This window comes from Lytechinus variegatus, chromosome 3, assembly GCF_018143015.1.
Source record: "Lytechinus variegatus isolate NC3 chromosome 3, Lvar_3.0, whole genome shotgun sequence".
NCBI classification, from domain to species: domain Eukaryota; kingdom Metazoa; phylum Echinodermata; class Echinoidea; order Temnopleuroida; family Toxopneustidae; genus Lytechinus; species Lytechinus variegatus.
The window spans coordinates 49,637,005-49,664,962 of NC_054742.1; the positions used below are offsets into that span (position 1 = coordinate 49,637,005).

Here is a 27,958-nt window from a genome sequence, read left to right on the forward strand (position 1 = left end):
TTTTTTTGCTTGTCAATTTATTTTCCTACGCCCTCCCTGAAAAAATTTTGGTTGTCCCCTCCTAAAATTTTTTGCTTCCGCCGCCAATGCTGCAGGTAACTCCTAACAAGCCAAGAAAAGGTGATGTATGCAGATCCCTATTATTCGACTTTAGAATATATTTTATAGACCTATAGGTAATCGTTTTCAAGGGATATTTGTTTTTGACTGATTTGTACTACTAAAATCAGCCATGGGTTGTTGAAGGAACAAACCATAGCTCTTATGCATCCTGGATGTGTCGTGGACCTGATTGTAAAGTTACACTCTACAAAGGACTGGAAAATTCAAAAGAGAAAATTATGATTCCGAAAATGTTCATGACATATAAAACTTGAATGTGTATCTTAACAGGAAATGAGATGGTCTGTTAAACTGGTGAGATTAATTCGGCTTTGAAGTAAATAATTAGGTTGTGCTTATGTTTACAAATATGCTGTATCTGAGAATTCATTGTCGATTCCCCGTGTCACTTTTTAACAAAAATCAGGTCGTTGAAAGTTGACCAATGATGTTTAATACTACCAACTGAAGGTATTCCTCTACAAATTTCTGAATTTTGCTGAATTTTGACCAATTTGTGGTCGGATAATTATTTGTCAACTCACGGCTATTCATTTGATAGTTTTTCATGCAAATGCCGCCTTCAAGGAATACTCACATGCTAGGTTCGTGGGTCAAGAAGTATTGAAACACCGTATCTCCTGCTTCAGCATGAAATTTTGAAGTTGTGAGGGTTGGACAAATGAAATCGAAGTCACCGTGAAAATGAATGAGCTCATCAAGAAAGTCCGCCTCTGGATCGTCCGCCTTAGCCCAATCTGTGTATTCCTCAAGGATTGATCTCTGTATGATGGCGTCGACAAGGCCATATTTTCCCGATGATGCCTTAATGGATTCTTCAAGAGTGCTCTTTTTGATTGGTGGTCCAGTCGATGAACCCGCATAGGCGAGGTTCTCACCGAATACACGGATGGAACCCTCGTCCTTATTGAAGCCAATTAGTAGTTTAGGATGCTGCACATCACCCCTGATGTACAGGTTGGCTGGTGTGTCAGTGAGGAAGTAGCCGTCTACAGAAACAGAGTACTCGGGATATACCTATAAATGATAATATCAATACTTGTTTTGGCTGCAGTTTTTTTAACACATTTTTAGAAACATTTACGATGTGCATGGTTGCTTGACAAATATAACGATATAAAAACATACTCACAGAATGATACGCGAACAAGATACACTGGTGGATTGTAATACGAGACTTACTAATTTATGTTAGGAAAAATCGACAATTCCTTAGGTGACAATTGATAATCAATAATTATGTATTGGAAGCAATTCAAGCGATTATTGAAGATCACAGACATTTTATTTCATTTTATTTTGGATATCATCCAGATAATAATAATAATATGCAATTTTTTATATAGCGCTTAATACAAATGTTTCTAAGCGCTGCATACTATTACCCCGGCTTTAGCACGGCTACCCTGATCGGGCGCATCGAGCATTCAAGAAATTCATTCCTACCGGGTACCCATTTAGTACACCTGGGTTGAGAGTGGCAAATGTAGATAAACGCCTTGCCAAAGGACGTTAGTGCTGCGGTGGGATTTGAACCCCGGACCTTGTGGTTCAAAGTCCGAAGACTTATCCACTGAGCCACAACACCTCTACCTCTAAAGATACATTACCCTGTCTGCCGCAGCACGTAGTCGTCTGCCATCGAGTCCTTTCAGGCACTCTATTAATTCACTTGAAGTGGTCGAATTGCATCCTAATTGCTCCCCAGTCTCCATCGCGTATCGCTTCTCTGCACTTCTATCTGATCGATAAGCGAAGTTAGAAAACGCCGAACCACTCTGTATTGACATCGACACACATTAAATTACATACATTACATTATATACATGTATCGGAGATGGGGTAGTCCTATAAAGAGCTTTTAGATGTTGCAGCGTTACTACAGCGCAAATCCACGTTAAAGTGGAGGTGGACAAATTAGTTAAAAACTCATAGAGGTTCTGTGCCAATCATTTCAAATTGCTATTCAAATTCCTTTCAAAGAATGACGTTACTAAAAAAGCTGATAAATTATGGTACTCTGGTCAAGATAACGATTATGCTTTAAATGCATCTTATTCTACTCCTAAGTACCGTAATTTTTTTGTCTTGCTGGCAAAGAGCGAGACGAGTTTAGGCACCGCTTTTCCGAAGGCGCTTGTGGCGTCATCAACATGAAATCTTAACTTGTTTTTAAAATGTCATCATAAATTGGAAATTATATGGACCTAGTTCATGAAACTTGAACATAAGCGTATTCAAACCATTAAAAAATCCTGTATGAGTTTCAGGTCACATGACTAAGGTCAAATGGCATTAACGGTTAACGAACTTTGGTCAAGTTGGGGGGTAATTGTCGAATTGCCATAAGTTTTTGGATCTAGTTCATGAAGGAAGGATGAAAGGGTAATCAAGTATCACTCACTGTTTTGCATGAGTCTTTGGTCATATTATGACCAAGGTTGATGGTCATAAAGGGTAAATGAATATAAGTGTTTTATTATCATATGAACATGATGAATGGTGTCTTGTGAATTATTCTTCAATAATCGTTTTCAAAGTCTACACTGCTGCTATATTTAAGCGCGTATTGCAGGCGAGATGGCAAGTGGCGTTCCACTTGTTTCAGATTTGGATAGATGACTTAATCAAAAATTTTGGTAAACGAGTGAAACCCGAATGGAAGTGACTGATAAAGAAGCATTGTAGATAAGAACGCTTTACGGAGGCAGCGGTTGAATCCCAAGTACCTCCACGTATCTCGTTAAGCGCCTTAGACCAAGACCACTTGACACAAGGCATCTTGACTTTTTACAACTAGTACGTTTCAGATAATGTTAGCTTCTAGCACCATTTCTCAGTCATGCTATTTTTATTCTCTTTTCTTGCGTATTGTAACAAAGTCTTAGAAATATACCTGAATAATTGCATGGTGGAAAATGTCGGTGGTAAGTTGGGAGAGCATATGGAAATTTACGCTTGAAGCTCCAGCACTCTCTCCGAAAACGGTTATCCTCTCTCTGTCTCCTCCAAAAGCTACATCAATTGAGAGAAAGGAAGAGAGCGAGAGAAGAAAATAATGGATCAATTGTAGCGTCAGAATTATTACTAACCTAACAAAATCTTTCAATACAGAAGACATATTAAAATAGAAATAATCAGTGCCATTTTAAAACACAGTAATTACCGGCATGGATCGAGTTGATGGGGAAAACAAGAGAGTAAATAATGCAGGTTTTATTTTTTTAGCATTTATTTTCGCATGGTCGGGTGATGAACATATACATGTACATTGCATATATATTTATATATCATATATAAATATATATATATATATATATGTACGTATACATACATATACATATACATAAGCAGTTGTGCTAAAATAATGCACTCCTCCTTGCTAAGTGTTGAAATATAAACAACATCACTACAATGTTCGATGAGCCCCCCCCCAAATTTCTTAAATCAAATTTATAATATTTTATCACTGGACTTCACAAACAAATATCTGAAACATGGCAGAGCATAGTTCAATAACCTTTGAGCACCAATGTGTATACACACACACACACACCTATACATGTATATATATATATATATATATATATATATATATATATATATATATATATATATATATATATATATATATATATATATATATATATATAAATGTATATATATATATAGTGTGAGTGTGTGTGGGTGTGTGTGCGAGGGTGGAGTGGGGTCGGTGTGTGAGGTTGTGTAGGTGTGTTTATATACCTTCAATGTTATTCTTTACCCATGTCAGAGCAGCTACCTGGTCGAGCATACCGTAATTCCCGGGCGCTAAGTCGTCATCTACCAAAGACAAATAAACAAATACAGATGGTGCACTTATATACATGCTTGGAAAAAAAAATGTTATCATGTTCATTTTCTCATTTGAAAATCAACAGAACACGGCCAATACGATCAGACAATAGTATATTTTGTGAAAGATGAAAGTACCAAATAATTCCATATTTCAGGTTGAATTATCCATAATTAGTGCCCAGTCATCTTTTTTGATAATTTGTATGCCCATCAAGAGCTCAAGATGAAAGTTACAAGGCCTATCGTAGTAGATTTTATTAATGTTAAGAAACTTCTAAATGAAATACTCATTACATTTCAATTTGGGGTTACAGAAAATGCACTCCAGGGATCTTATTCATAATGGACTTGCAACTGTTGTAACTTTGCCATAAACGCAACTGCCATGGTAACAGGGCTCAGCAGCCAATCAAAATCAAGGTTACCTTGTTACTGTAGTTGCCATATTGGCACAGTTGCAACAGTTTAAAGTCCTTTATGAAACTAGGAAAAAATAAGTTGCTTTACCTCTTTTAGCAAAATACAGCCTCCTCAACTGTGCCTAAAACCGTGACTAACTTACGAGCAACTTTTTGAAAAAGCCCCTAAAGCTCAATCCATGATGAGGTTTTTGAAATAAAGGGGCAAACATAATACATGAAATAAAAAGGCGAAATCCCCCAATCCAGTCGATTTGAAAAATTACCCTGATAATCAATCAAACGAAAATGCTGAAATTGTTTCAAAATCGGTCACAAAACATGAAAAGGCAGCAGTGTATAGGCCCCCTTTATTTTTTGTTAATGCGGCGGTATGATACTGAGACCAAAATAGTGCCACCCGTTCATCCGTCTCTCCGTTTAATTCTCAAATTTATATACAATATTGTTTCTTTTATTACATCCGACTCGTAACTTGAAAAATTAACAATGTTCCATGCGCACTCCCCCCCCCATTCAGAGAAAAATATGAATTTGTTCCAATTTCATACGGTAACTAAAGAAAACAAAATGATTAGTGATCGTGTTACATCATCAGTCCCCTTTCTTTTGCATACCGCCTGTTTAATGTCAAATTGTATTTTCATTGAATTCATTTGTTAACATGATTTCGATGAGAAATTCTATATTGTTTTAGTGGATTTCTCCTTGCTGTTGTAATATAAAATACCAGTTGATAAGAATCCGAATACACCGAGGCGATAATTCATGGTGACAATGATAACATTCCCTACTGCTACAAGTGGCACTCCATAGTAATCGTATGTTGATGCTGTTCCCGATTCGAATCCTCCTCCATGGATCCATACCATTACAGCTGCTTTGTTGGGCTAAACAAAATAATGAAACCCGTTTTTTTTTAGTTGTTTCCCACCACAAAAACTGACGGAGAAGAATAGAGTGTTTAGAAAATAAAGTTAGTTTTTCATGATAGGCTGAGATTTGGGATTTTGTGAGGAGCGAACAGTCAATGGCCTTTTTATATGAATAACTTTGAATAGGTCGACCTAAGGTGAACTAGGTAATCGACAATGACTTTCTACTCGAAATTTTTATTTGACTTATGACTGACGGTATGAGACCGTTGTCGATACAATAAACGTGACGCAGATCATTGCCGAGATCGACGGACCAGAGTCTTGTTTCATAACAAATACACAATTTCTATAACAAATTCACCACCAGTCAATGAATAATATTTTTACTGTAAATGTGTTATTATAGCAAGTATAATGAATCGGGACCCAGTCCGAAAAGTAACAGAGCAACAAAGAATTATTGATTCATTTTGTTCCTTGGCAAGTGAATCTGGAATGATCTGCCCAATGATATTAAACTCACTGCATCTATTTCTTCTTTTAAAGCTTTATTAAAAATATCCTTTATCGAAGTATTCTTAAATATCACACCTGCACGTTCACCCACTTGCACACACACGCACATTTCATTTCTTAATTTTTCTTCTTTCTCCTTTTCTGACGATTTGTGATGTAAGATTTTTGTTCCAGACATATGAAATATAATTGGTTTCCATGTAGCCCCTTTCCCCTTTTGGCTGCTATGTCTCAAGCATTTATTTTGCTTATATAGTTTGCCACTGCATTTATTTTTCACTACTTTGTCTTATCCTTAAACTGTATTCTTGTCTAAATTTCGTTATGATACTCCTATAAATTTGTCACATTACAATGTATACTTTACTGTAATGCTACGATTATGTTTATGCTTTGTAAATTTATTTTGACTTTACCATAAATGCAGAAACTCCTGCAAAAAATCTTCTGATTTACCTTTGGATTTGGAACAAAAACGTTGAGATACAGACAGTCCTCATCCATTAAATCAGGATAATAGAAGGAAGCGATAGGTGTCTGCAGACAGGCAGGTTTGTATGTAGTAGCATTCCACCGTCCAAACCATCTTCTTTTAGGTTTAGGTGCCTCAAAGCGATCTGGAGGATCGGCAAACGGAACACCCTGCGTGTGTTTATGATGACAGAAATATAAGATTGTTAGCGATCTACAAGCCAAATTCACGTTTTTCTTTTCAGCTATAAACGATAATAAATCTACTTAGCCCAGACTGATGATTTGCAATCGCTTTTTACTTATTTATCTTAACAGTATCTACTTTTAAACAAAGTTCATTTACAATGTTTACAAAAAAATATAATATATATGCATTCATATTTATATTTGATTAATTATATCAGAATTGTGAACAATTAAGTTATATCTGGGCAAAGGGCATATAAATGATTATCAGAGTGATTCGTGTTAGGGTATGATTCTAACATAGTACTTTTTTCAATCTATTATGAAAATGCAAGTAAAGATGAATTGACTACTCTTCAAGTATTTTAGGAAATTTACTTGGTATACTTTGTTGATCGTTGAAATACACAAATTAGATTAACTGGTAGGATGACTTAAATAACATATATAGATTTTATGATTTAAAAAAGGGTCATGAAGATACAAATGCCTTTGTTCTGTGACCTAAAGTGCCATACCGGGATTCGAACCCTGGACTTTTGTGGCCAGGCGTCAAAGACCAGCACGACCAGGGCACCTCCACAATACATGCCAACAAAAATATCGATATCACTAATGAATTTGTGAAACACAAAATACATGACTTATACAAGAAGAGTGCTTACCAAGAAAACATCGACCAACTTCGATATGTTTATGGACTCATTTTCCTCAAATAAAACTGTCTTTCCAAGGAGTTCACCTTCGGTAACTGTGACCGTAGGATCCTCTGAACTAATTCCAAATTTATATACCAAAAGAACGCAGTAGATGAGCACAAGACGTAGTAAAGGACACATGATGTTCTTGCAATAATAAAGATTTATTTCTGTAATTGGCCGTTCCGAGGTATAACTAAATTTGGCGTAAACGTTGTTCTATCATGTTCGCATAAAAACATAACTAAATTTTATTCACTCTTTGATGGAAATTTCGTGTGGTCTTATCCGACTCTTCACCATACATTATGTATTGTACCGTGAAATGAACATCTATGTTGACTGTATGCTGTTATGATAGCCTCGTGCATGAAGATTTATCTTTCCTTAAGAACAAATAAAATTACGCAATTACCACAACCCAGCATGCTCAGGGAAGATAAACATTGAGTCCACATTATGTTCCGATCTCAATATGTATGTTTCTTTTTTTATCCCCCTCACAGTTTACATATTTTTCATATATTTCTGAAATAATCGATACTGCTTAAGACATTTCAGAATGTATAAATACGATAAAGGTAGTAATTATGGTACACCCTTAAATACAGAGCCCTTGAATTAAGTAGTAATATTGTATTGTTTGCATTTATTGGAATAGTTCTATTTGTAAGCTAAAACAATAACAGCAACAATTAGATGGAAAACAATTTGTTGTGGAAAACCTGTTCATTTCATTTCAATTAATTGGCATAATAACAAACAGGACATACCATGAAAACAATTGTCCTGGTACAGATATATATGAATCAGTACAGTACTGTTCGTAAGGATAAACAAATCACTAATAATCATAATTCTTATGTTGGTTCACAGTGTATTAATTCTAAAAGGGTAAGATGCGCAGAGATTGTCATAATGTAATTTGATCTCAGTTTTAACGTTATATTGAATTCATATCTAGATTCTAGCATGTTTTCTTCGAATTATAATCATCGAATTGTTTTCTCCATTCTGCCATGCTTATTTGCCATTCGTTGAAATGCTCTTTCCATTCGCGGACACTTGGATCTTCGTCACCTGCATAGTAAGAAACCCCACAAGGAGATGAAATGTGAATACTTGTGCCGACGAATTAGGTATTGATTTATGTACAAATGACATTATTTTGTTACCAGTATCCATAATAATAATAATGACAATCCGCTTTTATATCCACTTTTGAGGAAGAGCCGTGGTGTAGTGGTTCTGACTCTCGTCTTGTAAATAGAGGGTCTTTTGTTCGAATCCCACTGCGGTCTAGCGTCCTTTGGCAAGGCGTTAATCCACACTTTGCCACTCTCGACCCAGGTGCTAAATGGGTACCCGGTAGGATGCGAAAAATATTGTATGTTTGAATTTGCCAGCGCCATAATGAGGCTGCGATGAATGCAAGGAATGCTCCCCAGGGAGTGGAAATTGTGTACTTTTCGTGCGGGATTGAAATAAATCCAATGACCGGGGTAATAATATGCTGTAAAGCGCTTTGGGCCATTCTGGGAAAAGCGCTATATAAAAATTGGCTATTATTATTATATGCGCTTAATACATCAGAACGACGTGTGTAAGCGCTTTATTACCCCGGTCATCGGATTCAATCAGTCATTCCCGCACACTATGTGTGCACATCCTCCACTCCCTGGGGAGTATTCCAGTCAATCGCCGGTGAGGCGCACACAGTACTGGACAAGCTACTTTGACTTTCACATCCTACTGGGTACACATTTAGCACCTGGGTCGTGAGTGGCAAAGTGTGGATTAACGCCTTGCCAAAGGACACCAGACCATGCTGGGATTCAAACACACGACCCTCTGTTTACATAGTCCACCTCCTGGACTGTTGTTATTTTGTACGACACGACTACCAAACACCCAGCACACTACAACCCCATAACAGTACACGCATACACACACCCTGAATAGTCATATGAAACAACATTTTTTTTTTTTTCGGGGAAAGTGAATCAGTGGGTAAGTTGAATCACTGGGGTAAATGAATCAGTGGAGGGCGTGTGTGTGTTGGTTATGGTTTGCCCAATCAGTAAAAATCGTCCAGGACGTGGACTACTGTTTACAAGGCGAGAGTAAGAACCACTACAACTCGGCTCTTCCACAATGCTATCCATGAAGTTCAGCAGTGGTTACGATAGACAGAAAATTTTGAGATTGTAGGGTTCTACTGTCAAATAAAGATGTAGAGTTATATGCTTTTACTCATAGTATGTAACCATTTTGACGTAAATCATGACATATTTGGCTATTCAATTTATTAAATAATTAAGGGTTATCAAAGTATTTATAAATTGCCCAAAAATGCAGAGTAACTGATTACTCGATATCTTCACGGAGAGTGTTTAATGCATTGGATTTTCATAAATTCATTTGCAGTTCAATGACATTTGCTCCCTATTTATTCCTGTTGCTGTTTAAATCAGTAAATAGTTTGGCATATATTGTTTAAAAAGAACACTAGATCGTTATATAGTTGAAATATGATACGTTATGAAGCTATATTAGTCGTACACTCTTGAAATATTTGGGCAAAAAATGCCCAACTTTTAACCAACCCTTGGCAACATAATATCCATGCACACAACTATTTTTTAATCTGTCCAAATAGGATAATAAAAACTAATAAATTGGCTAATAAATTTGTTCGATTGGATGATAATTGCCCAGAATATATATATATATATATATATATTACCAACATACATTACCCAACACAGTGGACAGTATGTTGCCCAACATTTTAAGTGTCTATGTGTTTCATATATTTCAGATCAAGAAGAACACAGTGTCAGGAATCCGGGTTTCTCATTTTCTACATTGTGAACTTTTAAAAAAATAGTATTCCAAGCCGAAAGAAGGATATTTCTCCTCTTCATGAATGATAATAGCATTGAATACATATTTTGATACACTGTTTAATTTTTCTTTTTTAGATTTCCCAAATTCCATAAATAAAGGTAAAGTTCACCTTGTAGTTTTTTATGTATTCGTGTTTATTCTTTTTATGTCTGTATAAGTAGGCTATGATTCACATCACTTCTTACCTGTAACCTGTGCAAGCTGAGGGATATAACTGTTGAGCAAATGACATTGTCTAGCTCTCTTAGCTCTACCAACATCTAAGTCTAGTGATAATTCTTTGAAGCTCAGATCAGGAATGGTGTACATCGGCCATCTGAACTCGCCTTGACTGGGGCTGTCACTGGAAGAATATTTGCTAGGGTCCCTGGTGAAATAAAACAATAAATAGATTATGATGATCATCATCATAATCATCCGTGAAAGTAAAATCCACCAATTTGGTGTATCATCGTACTTGTATAATTGTGCAAGAGTATGTACAGTGTGTGGAAGATCTATTCTACATACGTGCGGTTAAAAGGAATCAGCGTAGTCTCAGCGCAGTTGGCTTTTCTGCACCTCAGCCTTGGAGCAAGCTACTGAAGTGCAGTTCACAATAATGGCAGGGAAATATTCCAGTCTAATGGCATCAGGAATTAAATTTTTCTGATAACCAACAGCGCGAGCATGTGGAACGTGTAACCTCATCTGATGACCACGAAGCAAGGTGGACGTAGCAGCCTGCATGGTGGAAGTACTGTATCGTCGGTACATCACCAATTGCGTTTACCAAGATATTAACCATCACCACCTTGAACTGGGCATTTCTCTCTTTTCTCTCTTCAAGTGTGGGCCACTCTAGCTGTCATAGCATATCGGTGACACAACTAGTGCGATGATGAACTCCTATCTAGTATGTCGTCGCTGCACCATCTCCAGCTTCCGGGTGTTATCCTTGGCGAAGGGGCCCCACACTTCACATCCATATTCCAGGACAGGCCTGAGGAGAGATTTTTATCATGGTACCTTTACGCTTCTTGGACCTTAGAGCAGGTTACGTGGCAAGAAGACACGTGCAGAGTTGGCCTTCTTGGTGACCATGCTAACATGGTGGTTCCACTTCATGTTCTGATGAATATGAACACCAAGATAATTAGCAGAGCTGACCTTTTGTAAAGGCTGATCATGAATTGAGTTTGTATTGTTTAGTGGTTTCCGCTTGTTGATTACTGAACACTCTGACACCTCTGAGGAATGAGTGTCATAAGCCAGTCTGAATCCCACTTCTGCAAATAGTCAAGGTCCTCTTGGATTTTGTTGGTATCATCCTGAGATTGAATCTTGCGTAGAGTAGGTAGTCATCAGCAAAGAGTTTGGTTGTTGCCTGGGCATGAGACGACAGACTCTAATACATGTTAACTGTATTAGAGTCTATAAAATGGGTAATCAGTGAGTATGACACACTCACACGCTACTAAATGCGTACACAGACTCAGGATTCAGTACACATTTTGGTTGGTGAATAAATTTCCTTGAGTGTCCCAATTCAATGCTCTTTACTGTTTCTCACATCGTATGAGCCTATGTTAAAAATTCATCCTTAAACAAAATTACATAATAGTTTAGTTTTCACTTATAATGTTCATACAATATTCCACATACTAATACAAGGTTTTTTCTTCTAAACGACCTCAAAACTGTTCTCTATTTTCTGGATAACACATACAATATCATACCCATATTTCGCAAAGTTGGACCACATTGTCATTATTTTCACTGAGAGTGCCCGTTCTTCGTCTGTCATGTTGGTACCGTGGATGTCTGCAAGTTCCTCAATGAAAGGCATCCCAAACACAAACATCAGTTCCTCCGCATGCCCTGCATTGACCCATGGAGTAAAAGGAACGATATCTCCAACCTGGGCGTAGCTCCTGAATGTTAAAGATTGGAAACATAAACGTTCTGGGTATTCTCTGTATAGATAATCTTTCAGATTATTTAGAGTTAAAATATTCCATGCTTACTCTTCTTCAATGGTTGTGTTTATGCTTATTGTGTTCACCCCGTATATACAAACCTCATTACAGTTATAAACGTTATCATAGTGTTATTTAAATTATCTTCATGGCAATTTATCATGAGAACAGACTTACGTGGCGTATGGAGCATGCGTGAAGAAATAGGCGAAAGTCTTGTCCCCAAAGCCGGTGTGGAAACGTAGCTGAGCATCGGCAGGGCAGCTGAAAATGATGTCACCAGACATGTCGACCAGAGCCTGGTAGTAGTCTGCATTGGGATCGTCCGCCTGCGACCAGTCGGTGTACTCATGGGATACAGCATCCATCAGGGGGGCAATGTTAGCCCCATCCGGTAATAGAAGTAAGGAAATTGAGCTTTTGGCAAAGGCATTAAATGTTGTTTTATTGATGAATGGTGGATGTGGATTTCCCGTGTATTTGGGAAAGCTGCGGAACGGTATCATCGTTCCTTCATCTTTACCGAAGCCTATGATGACGGGTACGTGAGCAAAATCTCCAGCTTCGTAAATTGCAGTGGGCGTGTCTTCAAGAAATGTACCATCAAGGTGCATTGCAGTATATGAACTATATATCTAGAGAAATTGGGAAATCACATGTAATATTACTGTTGCTGTTAAAATATGTTTTTAACATGTCCGATACACTACCATCTGTTAACAGTTGCTGTGCAAAGGTATTTCTGTAGGTTCTTTGCACCTATTTGTATTTATTTCCTGTAGAATGAAAAAAATAGATACCTTACTATAATATGGAATTAAAAGGAAAGTGACTTTTATCAAGATTTTTTTCTTTGATTTCTTATATGATTCAAGTTGGCAGCATGAATATCACGAGAAGTCTACGTGACAAAATGTATTTTAAAATAGGTACCTGTTTTGCTCTCCTGCGAAGGTCGTCAGCCGGCTTTGCTGTTAAACATGACACTAACGTAGAAGTGTTGGTGACGTCACAATCCATTGCTCGGCCAAGATCAAATGCGTTTCTAAGGTCTGTTGTCTTGTCATCAAAGAAGGCCCAATTCGTCAGTGATGATCCACTCTATAAAAGTGATATGAACACAAGAGACAGCTGATACGTGATCGGTCAACACGTCAAATCGCTGTAACGGTTCTTTTATCGCCCAAAGATTAAAACGTTCTAAACAACATGAAGCAGAGCATACAATGTGGTACAAACCAACACAAATATCTCTGATGATGTGCATCAATTATCTGCATCTACATCTTCCATGAGACGATACCAGGATTTTTTCAGAGAATTCGTAGTCGAACGTAAATTGTGATGGAAACCGAAGTAAAATTCTGCTTACACCTTATGCATGTTACATATAACATGTATATGTTCGCGAAAACATAACATCTACCTGTATGATGGCCTGGCTGAATAATCCTCGGCTGAGCTTAGACAAGAGGTGAAGACTGACACTACTAGCACCTGAGCTCACTCCAAATATAGTTATCCTGCTTGGGTCTCCTCCAAATGCTACAGATAACAAAAATTTAGTATATTAACCATTAACCATGCTAGCACTCAAGTGAACGTGGATACAATTGAAAACTTCATACTCTATGTGAGAATTCGAATTTTATTCAATTTAAATAAAGATGAAAAATTATTTTAAAAGTCTGTTGCAAAATACAGTCTCTTTTCAACTATTCAATGATTTCTAAGGGACCCGGAAAGAACAGATTGACTATTCATAGACAATTTGAAATGGGTTATCCCGATGATATAAGTTTTATATTTTGTACTGCATTTATTGTTATGTTTAGATGTTAATTCTTGATTATCATACAATGAATATATTTTTCATATCTAATCGTGAATAAAACCGCACCAACCTTGTTTAACACTTTGCACGCTGATGTTGCAATTTTGCAATATCATACAATTAAATTTAACAATCGTAATAATTAATTTTCTCCCCTACCTTCAATTAGATAAGCTAATAAAAGGCAATAGTTCTTGGATAACATCTATATAATGATAATAAGTATCAATATTGCAATATGGATATCTTGAATTAAAGAAAATAACATGGAAACAATTTTCATTATTATCCCCCAAAATTAATTCAGCGTGCAAAGAGTTAATTCAAACAATCAATTTGTGGTAAATGCTATTTTTCAAAAATAAATTGGGTTTGTTGTCAATGTCTCAAATATATATGTATTAATTGCATATAAACCAATGATAAAAAACAAACAAATAACTATATGAAATCATTTTGAAGTAGGCGTACCTGCAATGTTGTTGTTGACCCATTTAAGGGCCAGCACTTGATCGAACAGGGCAAGGTTTCCAATGGCTTCATTGTCTCCTTGACATAATGATAAACAAATATGGAGATAGCTTATGACACATTTTTTCCTATACATTTCAATGAATTTAGGGCAGTATGTTTTTAGAATAATTCCTACTACCAAGGTATAGGTGGATCCCCCACTAGATGAGAATTAAATCAAAACTGAAAGAAACAAATTGAAAATATCAAAGGGCTGAGAGTTGAAAGTTTGAAAGAAAAACCTTATGAAATTTTATGAGTTGTAATCACTATACGGATTAAGATTTAAAATTGGGCATATTAATGTGATTGTGATAAAGGGTAGGGAAAAAATGTTTCATTTCAGCATCTTCCCAAAATCTATTCTCAGAACGATATGTATTCTTTTTTTAAATAAGGATATATTGCAATGCGCAATCAACGTATCACTGTTCTGAAATAAATGGGAGATTCTCCATGACAACTTGTAATAATCTATTAACAAAGTTACCAACTTAGAATTAATGATTTCGCTTTATTTTAAATAATATTTTATATAATTTCCTTCAATCTTTTATCATTCTGTGTCTTATCTTGTATTTTCACATGAGTTGTTCAATAACCGATTGAATTTCCTTTCTATGAAGCTTTTGATTTTCAGATAATCATTATAGGCCTATCCTTTAAACCTTATTTTGTTATGTAATTTTCGAAAAATTACTTTTATCCAAATTATTATGAAGATGGTGGTTATTACTATTATTATTACCGATTTACCAATATTGACCGAAGTTTATTCGGCAATAAAGAATCGATTTATTATTCCGATTATAGAGCCACAAGATGTCATATCCTTCCTGCAGTGCATGTTTGCCATTAAAAACTAATAAACATAGTAAAACAGATGCGGCTCACATTTGTCCTATTTCTGAAAAGTATTTTAGAGGTGACATCAATATACATACGAGTGGTGAATTGTGAAAATATCCCAAGCCGGTAGTTAAGTGTGACGAGAATGACGTCACTCACAGCAACCAATGGCAGTCCATAAAAATCCCATGTCATCGATGTGCCTATTTCAATTGAACCCCCATGGATCCACACCAGAACAGCTGCTTGAGAGGGCTGGTTTTATAAGAAGAAATGAAAAGGGGTTATTGGCCCGTCATAATTATGAAAATATTGTAATCATTCATAACATTTGGTGTCGATATTGGTATCAGTATTATACAGGAGGTGTTAAAGCTCACCTATATCCTCACCCAACTCGACCGTTTTTCATGATCATGACTTGCACATTTGTAGTGTGCATTTCGTCAAAATTGTATCAATGTTTGTCGATATAAATGCAAATATTTACAAGGGATAAACTATTGAATATCCGCTCGTCTTGACAAACATTGAATCTTCATACGAATATATCCATCACAGTATACCAATATTTATTGCTTTTTCAGTTTCTTTATTAAAGGACAAGTTCACCCCAACAAAAACTTGATTTGAATAAAAAGAGAAAAATCCAACAAGCATAACGCTGAAAAATTCATCAAAATCGGATGTAACATAAGAAAGTTATGACATTTTAAAGTTTCGCTTCATTTCACAAAACAGTTATATGCACATCTCGGCGGTATGCAAATGAGGGAACTGATGACATCACTCACTCACTATTTCTTTTGTATTTTATTATATGAAATATGATATATTTAGATTTTCTCGACATTGTCATGTGAAATAAAGTTTCATTCCTCCCGGAACACGTGAAATTCCATTATAGTAACATTTTGTGGTCTAGGCAAGGAGGTCCTAATTGTCAAATTCGTAAAAATTGAAATATTGTATAATTCAAACAATAAAAAACAAAAGAAATTGTGAGTGACATCATCAACTCTCTCATTTGGATGTAACTGACTCGTTCACATAACTATTTTGTGAAAAATAAGCGAAACTTTGAAATGTCATAACTTTCTTATTTTACATCCGATTTTGATGAAATTTTCAGCATTGCGCTTGTCTGATTTTTCTCTACTGATTCAAATCAACATTTTTCTGAGATGGACTTGACCTTTAAGGGATATTGATACATGAAGCAAGGTCGTAAATTATATGTGTGTTTGTTTGGACGAAATTGATAATGTGCAACATTTTTAAAGATCCGTTCTTTAAGTCTACATAGTCATTCTAATATTCATTTGAATCCTTAAATAAATTATTTATGGATAAAAACGATTTGTGTATTTATTTCCAGGTGATAACTTGTCCCCAGTATAATGCTCCGTGTAACAAGCGGACAAGTGTGCTAGCTGCCAAAATTACGGCGTTCAACGTCCATATCGAATTAGTTGATATGAATAATTATTATTATAATAATTATTATTACTGGTGTGTTGCAATAATATCATCTTATCAAATCCACACATTATGTCATGAACCAAATTATTGTTTGTATTTTTAATGCATGAAATGATGAGGGATATGAGAGGAATTTTGAATGAACAAACTCGTACTGCATCGCACTTGATAGTACATGAATGTTGTTAATGCGAATCAGGATTCTTATTTTTTAAAAGGTCAAGTCCACCCCAGGCAAAATGTTGATTTGAATAAATAGAGAAAAATTAAACCAGCATATTGCTGAAAATTTCATTAAAATCGGATGTAAAGTAAGAAATTTATGACATTTTAAATGAGTCATTCGAGGATGTCCATGACTCACTATTTCTTTTGTTTTTTATCGTTTGAATTATACAATATTTCATTTTTTTACAGATTTAACAATAAGGACCAACTTGACTGAACCATATAGTATCAAACATTGCTAATTCCACATGTTCAGGGAGAAATCATCGTTGCTTCACTTGACACTAAAATCATAATATTTCATATTTCATATAATAAAATACAAAGGAAATAGTGAGTGGATGACGTCATCAGTCTCATTTGCATACCAGCCAGTATGTGCATATAACTGTTTCGTGAAATTATGCGAAACTTTAAAATATCATAACTTTCTTATTTTATTTTTTCAGTGCTATGCTTTTCTTAAGTATGTTGTTTTATGGTAATTTCTAACTAAGAGCTTCGAGTATGCTTAAAGAAATATATAATTCATACATTGACATAACACACGTTGGTCATTTACACGACCCATTTAATATGCCTTTTTTCTTCTTTGGAAAGCTCTGATGTCGGGCTGACAGGCTCAACCTACCATGAGGTTGGATTACATACCTTTGGGTTTTGCACGTACACATTGAGATACAAACAGTCTTCGGACGATGGTGGATAGTAAAGATGAGGGTCTTGACTGCAACTCGAAGTGAAAGATGTGGCGTTCCATACTCCTTCCCAGGGTTTCTTTGGGACAGGTACCTTGAAGCGTTCTGGTGGTTCAGCGTAAGGTATACCCTTGGTATCAGATGCAAAAGGGGCGTGAGAGGAAACAATTTTATTTCGGTTTCTTAAAGAAAATGTATAAAAACAGACCAAATACGAAAAATAATAAGATTTCTCTACCCGAACTATAAAGATCAATTTGTTTACGTCCTTATTAGACTACTACCCTACAGCAATTATACATGAACTGGGTTTATTTTTATCTCTATTATCTCTTGTGTAAATATATTTCCTTTCGTGTGATCTCAGTGAGGTGATATCAATTGAAAATTACTCACTATCGGTTAGGAAAAGTTATGCAACCGCTATCATAAAAATCACTCGAACCATATAGTATATCACTTCTTTGTTTGGGAGGCGGTCACGCACCATCGGTGTACACCAGGCGCGGATCCAGGATTTCGAAGGGAGGGGGGCCCAAATTCGACCTGATTTTGGCGCCCCTGTGTACTTTTCGGAAAAATGGCGGCCCCCATAGGCGGCGGAAGCTGGGGGGACGTGTCCCTTCCTAAATTTTAGGTGGGGGGACGGTCCCCCCTAAATTTGTTTTTGATAATTTTTTTGGGGGGGAGGGGAGCTGGGCAATTTGTTTTCCTGGTTCCCCCCTAAATTCACGTGGACTCCCCTGAAACGTGTGTTGTCCCCCCCCCCCAGGTTGATGGCCTTTTTTTTTTTTTTTTGCTTGTCAAAAATTTTTGGTTTAGCAACTCCTAAAATTTAGGTTGATAACCTTTTTGGGGGTGCTTGTCCAATTTTTTACCTGTGTCCATCCCAAAAATTCAGGTGCACACCCCCTAAATCTTTTGGCTTCCGCCGCCAATGGCGGCCCCTCCCTCTCCCTAGGCAATCATAAGTGCCTTAAATGCATGTTGAATTATCTTATTTCATAGGCACATGAATCAGGGACGGATTCAGCCTTCGCCAATAAAGGGGCCCGGAAATATTTTTTCAGCCACATTTTCCCCGATCGGCCGCTCGAAGATGTTTTTTTTCGTTTGTTTCTTTGAAGGGGGTAGTCCTATAAGTCACCTCTTAGCTTTATTCTTTAAATCAACATAAATGTATAATATAATCCTTATTTTATAATGACTGCGCGAAGCGCGAGCAATTTTTTTTGAAATTGTATGTATTTTTTCCTAAAATTTGAACATTCTGAAAAAAGATGTGCCTGCAATACTGCGAACGCGAAGCGCGAGTATAATTTTTTGATAAACGTTTTGAACTGATTGGAAACGTAGGCCTACCAGTCCTGTTAAAGACTGCATACAGTTAGCCATGAAGACGTTATATATTTCAACAATCAAATAATGCGAGCGCGAAGCGCGAGCTGAAAATTTTTGACATTTCTACATAAAGAATGGAAAAATTAATAATCAGTTTTTGTAATCATGAACAGGACAGCTATACAGTATAACTAAACAATTGATGCGAGCTCGAAGTGCGAGCGGAAAAATTCTAGTTTTAGACCTAGAACGGGAAACTCTATTCATGTTTCCTAAATCATGAAAAAGATGAGTAAGAGGGGATCTTCCTACATTAATAATTCGAGCGCAAAGCGCGAGCAGAAAATGTTTGTATACGTTTTGAACTGATCGAAAAGTGCCTTTTAAGGACTGCTTGCATTTAGACATGAAGACATTACATATTTCATTAATCAAATAATGCGAGCGCGAAGCGCGAGCTGAAAATTTTTGACATTTCTACATAAAGAATGGAAAAATTAATAATCAGTTTTTGTAATCATGAACAGCATAGCTATACAGTATAACTAAACAATTGATGCGAGCGCGAAGTGCGAGCGGAAAAATTCTAGTTTTAGACCTAGAACGGGACACTCTATTCATGTTTCCTAAATCATGAAAAGATGAGTATTGCGAGCGCAAAGCGCGAGCAGAAAATGTTTGTATACATTTTGAACTGATCGAAAAGTGCCTTTTAAGGACTGCTTGCATTTAGACATGAAGACATTACGTATTTCATCAATTAAACAATGCGAGCGCGAAGCGCGAGCTGAAAATTTTTGACATTTCTACATAGAGAATGGAAAACTTTAATACAATTTACTTAATTACAGAAAAAACAATTCGAATCTGTACTGATTCCCAATATTTATCACACACAAATCCATTATTCCATAAACTAAAGACTCTAACAGTATTTGACATAAATACACTTCAAAGTTTACTACTTATGTTTAAGTACGTAAATAACATGCTCCCACCTACCTTCATTCCACAATTTTTATTCTCTGAATACATCTATTCATTCATACCCTACCCGTAACTCTTCAAATTTCCATTTAATCAACCCCAAACTACTTATTGCGCAGAAATCCATAAGACACCATGGTCCAGATTTGTGTAACTCTCTACCAGCAGAGTCTGTAAAACAATCTTCGTCTCTTCACTCATTTAAGGCAAACGTTAAATCTATGTTATTATCAGAATATTTGAAGTAAATTGTGTCATATCCTTTTTATCGTGAATTTATTTCTCCTTCGATTTAGTCATTACCAATATCTTCATCATGACCACCATCATCTCCATGGCCTTTATCATCATCATCATCATAATCATCATCAACATCATCATCATATCACCGTCACCCTCAGCTTTATCATCTTCATCTTCATACTATAATATTGCATGAATTCATGTTTCGTATTTGAAAATATATGCCAATTCTGCTTTATAAATGTATTAATTCAATTAGTATAAGTTTGGGATTGTCATTTTTTCAAGCAATCCTGCAGATTGTGAATATCATAATTATAGTTAATCATTTTTGCCTGGAATTATTTTTTTAGTACTCATTATTTATGATTCATTCTAAAAGTGCTTACATATTATGTTTTATATAGTGACATAAAATGTTTTTCCAAGTCTTCCTCTCATCTTATTTTATTCATTCATCTTCCTCCTTTTATTTTTTCTTTTCCTTCCTTTTTCTTTCTTCCCCCCTTTTTTGCTCTACCAATAGGGGGTCCGGGCCCCTCGGGTCCCCACCTGGATCCGCCTATGCATGAAGAAGAGGCAATTGAATAATGGTTTTATAATGATGTGTTCATGAATAAATGTAATATCACTTTAAAAAATAATCGATGCGAGCGGGAAACTCGAGCGATTTCTATTTTAACCATTTGATGCTTTCAATTCGTTTAATTTCTCATCAGAGTAGGCCCTGCTAGAATTATGTGAGCGGGATCCCAGGCGCGGATCCAGGATTTCTTAGGGGGCCCTAATTTCAAGTCAAGTAATAATCGTTCCGAAATATTGACTCCCATTGCCGAATGGGTAATGTCTAGTTCAGTTACTTCACACAGAAACCTCTCTTGCATTTTAGGCATTCTTCGTTCATGTGGGTACTCCCATTATTTTTTCTTTTCTACTTTTTGCTTCAGGGGTTGAAAAATCTTACGGGGATGACGCCCCTGTATCGCCGCGTATGAAAACTGGTTGTGCAATAACTAAATTGTATATTCTGCATGAAAGAAAATTAATATTTTATTTTGGGTAAGATATTCTTGAAAAAGATATAAATTTACATGCTTTTTATTATATCGGTGAGGTAGATTCAGTAGTCAGCACTCAGCATTTACTAATTGGGAGTGCACTGCCTACTTTGATCTGTAAGTGTTTGGATATATTATATAATCTTTTGTTATTCGCTTGAATTCCATTCAAAACAGTGAGTTGTCTTGTCAATCCTAATCAGCAAACATTGGCTCTTCCGCTCTTGCAACAATCATATAAAGTATCAAAAGGTTATGCATCTTATAATCTTGCTCAAATTTTATATACTCCAAATAGATTTTCAAAAGAAACAAAATGCGTGTAAACGGTGTATATAAAAAAAATACAAGATACTAAAGATAAATTAATGTAAAAATATACTTTATTGTCAGTGTCTTTATAAATATGAAAACAATGCTCTTAAGTTCGCATCATTTTGGACGATAAGTTCTTATCTCTCTTTTTCATACAATACTAGTGAAACATGAATTCCAAGGTCCCATGTATCTTGTATACATCAACTATTTCAAGATGTAACAATAAATGTAAATGATAGCAATGCAGTTTAGGCCCAAGTAAATCCACGTAATATTTTCAGTGGAATTCGTTAAAAAAAATAAAACGTGATTTCCCACTGGTGGTTGGAAATGAATGGTGTCGTATCATCAACTGTATATAGCTGTCTTTTACGCATTACTACATGAAACAAAAAATATAGGAACGATATAAACCAAAGAGTTATTTCAGTTATTTGAGTATTTGACGATTCGTCAAAAAATAAAAAACGCATCCGAAACTTTCACCATTACAATGAAAGTATCATTTATTCTTTTACATATTGCACACTAAAAAATAAAGGTTCAAAATTGAACCCCGAAGGTTCTTGCAAAATCAGCACCCTATGGGTTCAAAAATTGAACCCCTGATTTGGGGTTTAAAAATTGAACCCTGCGGTTGGGGTTCATTTTTGCACCCTGCGGGTTCAAAACTGTACCCCTAAATTTCAAATTGAACCCCTAGGGTGCAATTTTGAACCCGCAGGGTGCAAAAATGAACCCCAACCGCAGGGTTCAATTTTTGAACCCCAAATCAGGGGTTCAAGTTTTTTAACCCATAGGGTGCTGATTTTGCATCAACCTTTCGGGGTTCAATTCTGAACATTTATTTCTTAGTGTTTGCAAGTAAACTTCAAAATTTCTGTAAATAATATCTATAAATATGTCCATCAGTGTTGTAGTCAAGGCTCGAACCTCCAAGGCCAAGGCTTTAATACCCAAGACCAAGGCTTCAATCCCCAAGGCCATGCCTAAAAACCTCAGGGCCAAGGCATTTCAAACTTTCAATATATGGAACAATGAGCCAACAACAAGGCGGCAGTTCCAATATCAGTTCGGCGCCCCTACATGTAGGTCGATCATCAATTTGGCCCCCCCCCCCTTCGAACATCATTTTGGCATCCCTTCGAACTCAATTTGCCTTCCTTTATTCGAAAATCATTTCGCCCCCTAGCTCGTATATCAATTTTGCGCCCCCTAGTTAGAACATTAATTCGGCGCCCCCTAGTTTGAGTATCAATTTGGCGCCCCTTACCTCGAACATCGATTCGGCCCCCTCCCTAGTTCAAGTGTCAATTTGGCGCCCCCACTTCGAACATCATTTCGGCGCCCTCCTAGTTCGAATATCAATTCGGCGCCCCTACATGTAGGTCCAACATCAATTTGGCACCCCTAGTTGAATATTAATTTGGCGCCCCTACATGTAGGTCGATCATCAATTCGCCCCCCCCCCCGTTCGAACATAAATTCGGCCCCTAGTTCGAACATCATTTTGGCATCCCTTCGAATTCAATTTGCCTTCCCTAGTTCGAATATCATCCCCCCCCCTAGCTCGAGTATCAATTTTGAGCCCCCCTAGTTCGAACATTAATTCGGCGCCCCCCTAGTTTGAGTATCATAGGCGCCCCCCTAGCTCGAACATCGATTCGGCCCCCTCCCCAGATCGAGTATCAATTTGGCGCCCCCACTTCGAACATCATTTCGGCGCCCTCCTAGTTCGAATATCAGTTCGGCGCCCCTACATGTAGGTCGATCATCAATTTGCCCCCCCCCTTCGAACATCATTTTGGCATTCCTTCGAACTCAATTTGCCTTCCCTAGTTCGAATATCATCCCCCCAAGCTCGAGTATTAATTTTGCGCCCCCCTAGCTCGAACATTAATTCGGCGCCCCCCTAGTTTGAGTATCATAGGCGCCCCCTAGCTCGAACATCGTTTCGGCCCCCCTCCCCAGATCGAGTAATAAATTGGCGCCCCAGTTCAAACATCATTTTAACATCCCTTCGAACATCATTTCTGCGCCCTCCTAGTTCGAATACCAATTTGGCGCCCCTAAATGTAGGTCGATCATCACTTCGGCCCCCCCCCCCCCCGTTCGAACATCAATTCGGCCCCCAGTTCGAACATCATTTTGGCATCCCTTCGAACATCATTTCGGCGCCCTCCTAGTTCGAATATCGATTCGGCGCCCCTACATGTAGGTCCAACATCAATTTGGCGCCCCTAGTTCGAACATCAATTCGACCCCCCCCCCTCCACGTTCAAACATCAATTCTGCCCCCAGTTCGAACAGCATTTTGACATTCCCTCAAACATCATTTCAGCGCCCTTTTGGTTCGAACATCATTTTCTTTCCTCCTCTTCCTCTTTTTTTTCTTCTCGTCCTTCCCCTCTTCCTCTCCTCTTTTTTCTCCTTTTCCCCTTTTCCTCTATCTTTTCACCGTCTTCCTCTTTTTTTCTCCCCCTCCCCTCCCTTTTCTTCTCTTCCTTTCCCCTCTCTTTTTTCTTTCCTCCCTCTTCCTCTCTCTCCTTTTCTTTCCCCTCTTCCTCTTTTCCCCCCTCTCCCCCTCCCTTTTCTTCTCTTCCTTTCCCCTTTTCTTCCCCCTTCTCTCTCTTTTTTCCTCTTCTTTGTTCCCTCTTCCTCTATTTCCTTTTTTCTCCTTTTCCTCTCTCTTCCCCCTCTTTCTTCTCCCTCTCCTTCCCTTTTTCTTCTCTTCCTTCCCCCTCTTCCTCTTTTTTCTCTTTCTTTCCCCTCTTTTTCTCTTTTTTCTTTCCCTTCTTCTTTTCTTTCCCCTCTCTTTTTTCTTCTCTTCTTTCCTCCCTCTCCCTCCCCCTTTTTTTTCTTCTTCCTTTTCTTTCCTCTTTTTCCTCTCTCTCCTTTTCTTCTCTTCCTTTCCCCTCTTCCCCTCTCTCTTTTTTTTCTCCTTTTCCTTTCCCTCTCTTTCTTTCCCCTTTTCCTCTCTCTTTTCCTTTCCTTCCTTCCCCCTCTTCCCTTTTTCTTCTTTTTTTCCCCCTTTCCTCTCTCTTTTTCCCCTCTTCTTTTCCCCCTCTCCTCTCTCTCTTTTCCTTTTTTCTTTCCCCCTTTTCCTCTCTTTTTTTCTTCCTTTCTTCTTTTTCTTCTTTTTTCCCCTCTTCCCCTCTTTTTCTCTTTCTTTCCCTCTCTCTTTTTTTTCAGCCGAAGGAGGGGGGGGGCAAAGGCCCCCTCGCCCCCCCCCCCCATGGATCCGCGCCTGGTGTACACGACGGTTCATGGCCGATAGCAATTTGCTGTTCCATCAAAGATCGTAAACCCGAGTTAAACATATTTAAATATTCGTGGCTGTTTGGGCGGTTTGAAATTGACCATGTTCAAATCAACATTCACCAGAACGGCATCCTACATATGTTTTTTTTTGCACGGCAAGGTCCATAATAAGACAGTGTTAACACCATGTACCATAATCCGTGCAGTCAGATTGTCCTCCCAGACACGACGCAAAGACGGTAACTACATACGGAGGTGCCGGAGTTGACACGGAGGAAACACGGTCTCATGAAAGAGATACATGCACGGTGGCACTACGATTGATGTAAAGTATTTTACCAACCTGTCGATTCGCGTCAATTTATATTAATTATTTATTTATTAAAATATTTTTATACAGGATGTCAAGTTAAGATTGACTGTTTTTCACCATGGTCCTGTTAACATAAAATAACAATATGTACATAAAAAGTTAAAACTTGCAACTTAGGTTCTATAAAAGTATTGAATGGATTCAATAACATTAAATTCAGAATTAGAAAATCAGATATCAATTATGTTAACATTGTCAAAACGTGCTAGGAATGTTGTGACATCGCATTTGATTGCATTCCACCGTCGTTGGGACAGGTTCGAGAGTTTGAGAGCCGCCATCTAATCCGCGATGAGGCTATAACGAATTTGTAATGACATGTTAACATCTACGCCGCAGCCCTCTCTCTCTCTATAATAAATATATATATACACATATATATATATATATGTGTGTATATATACATGTGTGGGGGGTGTGTGTGTGTGAGGGTGTGTGCATGTATGTATAGGGGAAGGCGGGGTAAGTTGTGACAATAGTACTATTGTAGAAATAAGTACCGTGCCTTTATATTTGATTCTTGGGAAATGTTTTTCCACCTACATATAACTTTCTACCCCCACACTGAAAGTCATCGTGACCTTTGAAAAAACCGACGTCAAATGGCTCAACTTGCCCCATATATGGGGTAAGTTGTGCCACCGTCTGGGGTAAGTTGAGTCACAAAAACTACGCACAAAATGTATGGGGGGAGAACCAGCATGTCAATTTTTTTGTTTGAAGTCTTTTAACTTGCTAATTCTCTATAAATACTAACCTCCTTTAAAAGGAAAAGAGCAGTCATGTAAATTTGCTCCTTTCAGCCTGCATTTCAATCGATTTTTATGGTTTGTTTTTTAAGATACATTACCATAAGAATTACCATGGCTCAACTTGTCCCATGCTGTTTGGCTCAACTTACCCCAGTCCGAACTCAGTGCGATAATTTGTATCCACACATATATTATGCATCCATCTTTTAAAAAAACTATGACAAGAATGAAGATCCATACCTGGACTAACAATGTTGTTATCATGTCTTCACTATATATATTTAAAGACGTGTGTGTGAATAAAGTACTTATCTATTTCACACTCTTTTTTACTTTTTTGGCTAAAATTCGTACTTTTACCTCTAATAAACTACTTTTTGTTTCAAAGTGGAAAATAATGTGGTGGGGTTAGGGGTTATGCTATGGGTCATCAATACATGACACCACCACAATGTCTGACTCGTTCATTATTGGCCTAGGGCTGGTGGCTCAACTTGCCCCTATGCTCAACTTACCCCGCCTTACCCTATACATCATCAGGTACTAGTAATACTAGTAATTATTTCCATCTATAGCATATTTTAGGGTTTTGCTGAATAATCTATGAACTAGAATCTATGAACTTTATACAGTGAACTCGTTGTTTGATCGCAAGGAAAAAAGGACTTTGGATTATGATTGTATAAATAAAGTAAGCCCAGTTTAATGACAAAACGTGACCGTGGAGAATCGGTCTAACACACGAATTAACAGACAGTAGACAAAAACTATATATATGCCTACCTGAAACACATCAATACTTTTGCTGGTGATGTTGGTGATTTTGGTGAAAGCGCTTTCGCTAAATACCACAGTCCGTCCTATCACTTCTCCTTCTTGCACTTGAACTTTGGGACTACTCCCCTCTCCAACCGCTGTGCCGCTTAGTAGAAAGAACACAAGCAACGGGAGTGGCACCCATATCGTTCGATTCATGGTGTCCTGAATAGTGTGGCTATAGTTTAGGCCTATATCACATATTATGCGACATAAAGACTTATGCTATAAAAAGCTATAAAAAAATCTTGGCATTAAACGGAAATAAGTGAGCTGGGTTTCTGTGTGTCATCGTCATCAAAGACGGAGTTTATCTTCAAAGGAAGTTGATTGCATGAAAAATAAAGCAAGTAAAACTGTCATCAAAAGGGGATGAGATTCTGACCTACAAAATCATTCTTCTTCATTTCTTTTAAACTTCAAGTCAAAATCACTTGTTTCATGAAATGCTCAATTGTTACATTTCGTCCAATGAATACGTTTTTTGTTTTGTTCTTTAAATCGTATAAGTCAAATCACAATTTACGTTTTTTGTTTTGTTGTTTTGTATAAATCAAATCACAATTTACGTTTTTTGTTTTGTTGTTTTGTATAAGTCAAATCACAATTTACGTTTTTTGTTTTGTTGTTTTGTATAAGTCAAATCACAATTTTATGATCTAACGTTTTGGAAATATTTACCCGTCTCATATTAAAAATCTTATATCATTCATGGGGGATATATTTGGAGGATTTTTTGTTTTTTTGAATAATTCAATGATCGCTAAATCATAAGGAATGAAGAGAATGATTGGGTTGTTCTAAAAAAAAAAACAAACAAACAAACAAAACAGGAAAGCATACACTCAGGCACGAGGAATGGCGCAATGACTGTGATGGGAGTACGAAATGGCGTGTGGGGGATTTCTAAAATGTAGCGATTCAGCGAAAATTTTAGGCATTCCTAGATTAAGAATTAATTTGAAAAAGAATATATTCGTATGATTTTGACATAATATCTAATACATTATCAGAGTTCACCCTAATCCCCCTTTTTTCTTGGTCGTAAAACCTTTGGTTACACTTCGTAATTCCGAAGGTTCTTTATTCCGAAGTTTCGTAATTCCGAAACACGTAAATTGCCGATACCTCGATGTTCGTTAATCCGAACACGTAAGGCTCGTTAATCTGAACATTTGTGGCGTTATTCCGAAAGTTCGTTAT

General features: G+C 37.1%; 2 protein-coding genes across 2 annotated transcripts; both read right to left on the reverse strand.

Moving 5' to 3' along the window:
* Nucleotides 1–17: 17 nt before the first annotated feature.
* LOC121412052 (cholinesterase 1-like) lies at nt 18–7,767 on the reverse strand. Its single transcript, XM_041604963.1, has 9 exons — nt 7,102–7,767; nt 6,233–6,418; nt 5,113–5,272; nt 3,871–3,948; nt 3,020–3,138; nt 1,734–1,901; nt 701–1,140; nt 76–102; nt 18–36 (listed from the first exon to the last, which is right to left on the reverse strand). Exons 1-9 carry the CDS (start codon nt 7,273–7,275, stop codon nt 18–20), a joined length of 1,371 nt encoding a protein of 456 aa, XP_041460897.1. The 5' UTR covers nt 7,276–7,767.
* Nucleotides 7,768–7,807: 40 nt separating this feature from the next.
* LOC121411251 (acetylcholinesterase-like) lies at nt 7,808–26,969 on the reverse strand. Its single transcript, XM_041603864.1, has 10 exons — nt 26,723–26,969; nt 17,560–17,736; nt 15,294–15,453; nt 14,308–14,385; nt 13,429–13,547; nt 12,936–13,103; nt 12,180–12,637; nt 11,763–11,957; nt 10,230–10,411; nt 7,808–8,214 (listed from the first exon to the last, which is right to left on the reverse strand). Exons 1-10 carry the CDS (start codon nt 26,912–26,914, stop codon nt 8,102–8,104), a joined length of 1,842 nt encoding a protein of 613 aa, XP_041459798.1. The 5' UTR covers nt 26,915–26,969; the 3' UTR covers nt 7,808–8,101.
* Nucleotides 26,970–27,958: the final 989 nt, after the last annotated feature.